The 6,000-nt window shown below is 42.1% G+C and overlaps 1 protein-coding gene across 1 annotated transcript in view; it reads right to left on the minus strand.

Moving 5' to 3' along the window:
• The window catches only part of MCM6 (minichromosome maintenance complex component 6), a 31,701-nt gene extending 26,390 nt beyond the window's left edge, over positions 1-5,311 (minus strand). Inside the window, exons 1-3 of the mRNA XM_043488383.1 lie at positions 5,264-5,311; positions 4,961-5,037; positions 749-895 (exon numbers count right to left, since the gene is read on the minus strand). Of these exons, the coding sequence (XP_043344318.1) occupies positions 749-895; positions 4,961-5,037; positions 5,264-5,311 (272 nt within the window). The remainder of the gene's footprint in view (positions 1-748; positions 896-4,960; positions 5,038-5,263) is intronic.
• Between the last annotated feature and the right edge of the window lie 689 nt (positions 5,312-6,000).

Here is a 6,000-nt window from a genome sequence, read left to right on the forward strand (position 1 = left end):
TGTGCATGAGGTATGGACATAGGTGTTTCTACCATCAGCCCAATTTTCTACCTCCCTCTCACTTGTCAGGACAACTTCTCCTACTGCATACATTCACAATAAACTCTACTGCTTATCCTTCTAGCCATTCTTGATAGTCAGATATAACTAGAAACACTGAGACAAATCCATCTCCCAGTCCACCAGGTGAAAAAACAGGACTGTGACTCCTTATTCCTGGGTCTTCATTTCTCCTTCATAACTGTCCACAGTGTTTATTTTAACCTGATTTTATTTATACAGATTGTCACATTTATTTAATCCAAATGAAGACAGAATTTTGTGTAGAAAGATGTTTCTTGCTTTATATAGCAATCAAAAGCAGATTAAAAGCCTAATGTCTAACTTCTGCCCCCCAAATAATTCTTTAGCTTTTAAAATGTTTCAAGGGATTTTATTTAATATGGGATGGGGAATGGATTAATGAATGACATAGCAATAGTACTGAATGCCTGACACAAAATAAGCAATTCTCTTAACACTTGGAAAAACTATCAATAGAAAGCAGAGATTTTCAATATCTGCATGTGAAAATTAGTCAACCCCACAAAGACCTAATTAGCTCAGAGCAGCACTAAAATGACCACTGGCTGTAAAAAAGGGCTTCTGTGACACCTGCCCTCCCTTTATCCTCACAAATTAACACTTCCATTCCAACAAGAGCTGGCTTCCCAGGTTCCATGTCTACTTAAAGATTATTATACCATACCTATAGAACTCCTCTTGAATGGTGGTAGAAAGTTGCTGGTTAAACTGCTCCAGGTCCACAAAACTCACAACCAACGTGTTTCTCTCAGGACGAATTAACTCCTCAGCTAACTGCAAGTATTTAATTTCTCCATCGCTGTTCTGGAACCTGCAGATACATACAAATCAGATGAAACTGAAATTAGGCAGTAAAAAGAAGAATCTGAATGCCTGATAATTCGGTGTACTGGTTAAAGATCATCAGCTTTAGGGCCAGAGAGGCCCATTTTAGTAGTTGTACACCTTAAGGCTAGTTACCTGTCTTCTCTAAACCTGTCCCTCCTCTTTTTGAATATAATAATAATAAAAAAGGTTAGAACATCATCCTCTAAGGTTAACTGTGGTGATTAAATGAGAGAATGCCTACGAAATCTTTTGTAAACTTGGGAACATAGAAAAACTAGGTCTTCAGATTTAAATCTGAATCCCCGCCCCCCCCCCCCCCCCCAATATTTACTGATTTAGCTGCATCGGGTCTTAGTTGTGGCATGTGGGATCTTCACTGCGTTGTGTGGGATCTTTTTTTGCAGCACATACTTTCTAGTTGTGGTGTGCCGGCTGGCTCAGTAGTTGAGGCCCACAGGCTTAGTAGTTCCATGGTACATGGGATCTTAGTTCCCTGACCAGGGATCAAACCCACAACCCTTGCATTGCAAGGTGGATTCTTAACCACTGGACCACAAGGGAAGTCCCAAATCTGAATTTCTTGATTTACCATTTCCCAATCTTAACTGTACATAACAACAATAAAAGAACAGTTAGCATTTGTTGATTAGAAAATATTAAATAAAAAAACTCAGGTTATAATCCAAAGATTCAATTTCTAAAGGGAAAACTGACAGATTGTTGATTTAAGAACAAGAATATCAATAAATACATGGAAACGAGGTGCTTCAGGGCTCAAGACCTCAGGGAAATGAAAATGTACATACACACAAAGTAAAGCTGGGGTGTTTTTTCCTAACAGGTATCATACTAACATATTTACTTTTTATTCTTTTAACATAACCATGCATATAGTTTGGAGGAAAACTAAATTCTTCCTTCAAATACAGCATGTTCTGTTTAATACATTATGAACATCTCTCTGGAAAGCACTATGCCAGAGGTACCATAAGTTGGAAATAATAGCATTGCTCTTCTCCTAGGGTTGACACTCTCATACGAGACATTTCTATTAAAGAGAGGGATGAGACATCTAAACGTCTAAGACAAATGAATAGACAAAATGTTTATTCAATCTTTTTCTAAAATTTATTTTTTAATTGAAGGATAATTGCTTTACAGAATTTTGCTGGTTTCTGCCAAACATCTACTTGCAATCAGCCACAGGTATACATATGTTTCCTCCCTCTTATCTCCCTCTCCACCCTGCCCCTCTAGCTTGTTACAGAGCCCCAGTGTGAGTTCCCTGAGGCATACGGCAAACTCCCATTGGCTATCTATTTTACACATGGTAATCTAAGTTTCCATGTTACTCTATATGTTTACTCAGTCTTCAAACAGGATATTCTGCAATGTCTCAGTGTGGATGAATCTTGAGGACATGGTGCTACGTGAAATAAACCAATTCAGTCCAGTCCAGTCCAGTTGCTCAGTCGTGTCTGACTCTTTGCGACCCTATGGACTGCAGGCCACGCTTTCCTGTCCATCACCAATTCCCAGAGTTTACTCAAACTCATGTCTATTGAGTTGGTGATGCCATCCAACCATCTCATCCTCTGTCATCCCCTTCTTCTGCCTTCAATCTTTCCCAGCAACAGGGTCTTTTCAAATAAGACAGTTCTTTGCATCAGTTGGCCAAAGTACTGGAGTTTTAGCTTCAGCATCAGTCCTTCCAATGAATATCCAATCACACAAAGACAAGTACTGCATGATTCTACTTATATGTGGTATCTAAAAGAGTCAAATTTGGCAATTTCCTGGCAGTTCAGTGGTTAGGACTCTGTGCTTTCACTGCTGTGGGCCCAGGGTTCAATTCCTGGTCAGGAAATTAACATCACATAAGTCATGGGGTAAAGCCCAAAAAGAAAGGTCAAATTCATAGAATCAAAGAGTGGAATGTTGGTTGGAGGAAAAGGAAAATGTGGAGGTATTACAGGCATAGTTTCAGTCAATAAAAAGAAATGCATTTGGATCGATACTAATGAGGTGGATGAACCTACAGCCTATTAAACAAAGTGAAATCAGAAAGAGAAAAACAAACATTGTTTATTAAGGCATATATATAGAATCTAGAAAGATGGTACTGATCAATCTATTGGCAGGGCAGCAATGGAGACACAAAGATAACAACTTGTGGACACGGTGTGGGAAGGAGAGGGAGCGACCAACTGAAAGAGTTAACACTGAAACATACATATTACCATATGTAAAATAGATAGCAGTGGGAATTTACTGTATGATGCAGGGAGCTCAAACCTGGTGCTCCGTGGCAACCTGGGGTGGGATGGGGTGGGAGGTGAGAGGGAGGTTCAAGAGAGAGGGGACATATGTGTACTTATGGCTGATTCATGTTGATGTATAGCAGAAACTAACACAATATTAACAACAAAGCATAAATAAAAATTATGAAAGTTAAAAAAAAAGTTTTAGTGAAGCAAGATGGATAAGTTCTAACAGAATCTACTGAACAACAATACATTGTACAGTTAAAATTTTGTTAAGAGGGTAGCTCTCATGTTACGTGTTCTTTCCACAATAAAGGAAAAAAAAAAAAAGGTGAAAGAAATGTGACAGGTGCATATAAACTAATTTTGCCTAACAGTAACACCTAGAAGCGCTTTATGCATATAACAGGTGGCACTGGAATTTGGCCTGGAAAGACTTTTAAAAAATCTGAAAGGAAAAATGAGTGATAGATAGACTGGCTACAGATGTTTCCAAGTATGGGACAGTCAGAAAAGATATGGGAGGACCGTGGGTGATGACAGATGGCTGTGGAAGATGAAACTAGAAAGAGCAGCTATGAAGTATTTGGACTTTATTTCAAAAGGAATGGCAAATCAAAGTTGGTATTTTGAGAGGGAGGTTAACATTTTTTTCTCAACAAGGATTATTTGTCTTATTCATCATTGTGCCTAGCAGTTAGCTGCAAGGCAAACTGCAAGGAAGTGAAGGTAACTATATTATTTGTTAATATCAAACATAGTTGAGGACCTTCGTAAAATGGTATGGTGGCTAGGTGGGATTAAGCATGGGATTCACATTCAGATGAAATAGCTGGCAGTAGATACACAACCAGAGGTAATGCAAAGTGGCAGCCTGGGAACATAAGGGAAGAAAGGATTGGTGCTGCCTGAAAGGTTCATAGGGTTTAACAAACAGCTATGAATCTTTAACTAGGCTTTGAAGGATGAATAGTTATCAGGCAGAAAATATTATGAAAAGTAGGGAAACATAAACTATGGTATTAAGTATATCAGAATTTTATTAGGACAGCAGAACTATTAACAGTAAAAGTATGGAAATATCCCATATGTCCACGGATGGATGAGTAAACAAATGAAACGGTAATAATGAGTACTATTCACCCTTAAAAAGAAAATTCTGGCACATGCTACAACATGGATAAATCTCAAAGACATTATGCTAAGTGAAGTAGGCTGGTCACAAAAGGACACATATTGTATAATGCGAAGTCTGAGGTACCTGGAGTAGTCCAATTCACAGACAGAAAACAGAATGGTGGTTGCCAGGTGCTGGAAAGTGGGGGGAATGGTGAATTATTGTTTAGTGAGTGCAGTTTGTTTGGAAAGAAGAAAAGCTTCTGGAGATGGATGTTAGTGATGACTATATTACAAGGCAAATGTACTTAACATCAGTGAACTCTATGTTTAAAAAAGGTTAAAACGGGTTTTTACCACCACAACAAAGAATTTCCTGTCATGTTATGCTTAAAGATACTGAAGTCATTAAGGTCCTTAAGGACAGCCACAAGAAACTTTAACGACGGAAAGTATTTTCATAAGACATGGTGCTAATTTTTTAAAGCTTCAATATAACTAATGCTGACAACTTAGTAGAGCTTCTAAATATTAGTAAAATCGTATATAATTTTTTTTAGGACTGTTGCAGAATCTCAGGCCAAGGATGTCATCGAAGAGTACCTCAAATGCAAAAAATGATCACATTAAAAAGCTGAGCTCTTTCTTATAAAATTTTTTTTCCTAACTCATTCCAAAGTGCTTCCACTTCTTCCTGGAAGCAGTAGAGTCCATACTCAGGGAAAGCAGCGATATTCTGCGCGATCTAAGAAAAGTAACCGGTGGCAGTGGCTGCAAGCCAGAGAGAAGCGGTTTGAGATGCCTGGAGCCTAAAAAAAAAAACAACAGGAAAAAAAAAAACAAAGAAAAGAGGGATTTGGGGGGTTGGAAGGGAAGGAAGCGAGAGATGGAGGGAGTGCGTTCAGTGCCATAAGCAACGCAGGGCGGCCCCTAACCCGAGCATCTGTCAAGCACCAGGTTCATTCCCGCACATTCACCTCCACAGGCTCCAGGGCTGCCTGGCCTTCGGTGGACCCCATGAGGTCCCCGCCAGTTCGGCCTCCCCCCACGACTCAGCCGTGCGGCCTAACTGGACGAGTTACTCATTCCCACCCAGCTTCGGCGTCCGCACAGGGAACCCGGGGCTACGCGACCACCAGCCTTTCGGGCTGTGAGGGCTGAACAACGGGCCTAAGCGTTCGGCCCAGGACACAGCACACGGCAGGAGCCCGAGGAAGGGCTCCAGATGAATTTCACCAACCCTGGAGATCAGCCCAGCCCGGCCCAGGCTCCTCCCCAGGGCCCGCTCTCCAAGGCGCGCGACCCCTCAGTACCCAAACGCACGCGAGGCCCTAGGCGGCCCCAGACTCCGGAAGTCGGGAGGGGAAGTTCCGCGATTAAGGGGCGACCGCCGACTTACTCCTCCAAGAAGTCCAGGAACAGTTTCTGGCACTTCTCGGCCACCTCATCGCGGACTTCCAAATGCTGGCTGCCGGCGCCAGGCTCTGCCGCGGCAGCGAGATCCATATCTGCCTAACGCTGAAGGGCAGCTGGCGCCACACTAGAGTTGCTTCTCCTCCGCCGCTGCCGCTCTGCGCGCGCCGCCTCCGTCCCGCCCCTTCGCTGGAAGGCCGGAGCCAATCGTGGCTCAGGAGCCCCGAGATTCGCGCCAAACCTGTCCAATGAACGCGGTTTCTCTCTCAGCCCCGCCCACGGAGCGGAGATTTCG

This window comes from Cervus canadensis, chromosome 15 (assembly GCF_019320065.1).
Source record: "Cervus canadensis isolate Bull #8, Minnesota chromosome 15, ASM1932006v1, whole genome shotgun sequence".
NCBI lineage: Eukaryota > Metazoa > Chordata > Mammalia > Artiodactyla > Cervidae > Cervus > Cervus canadensis.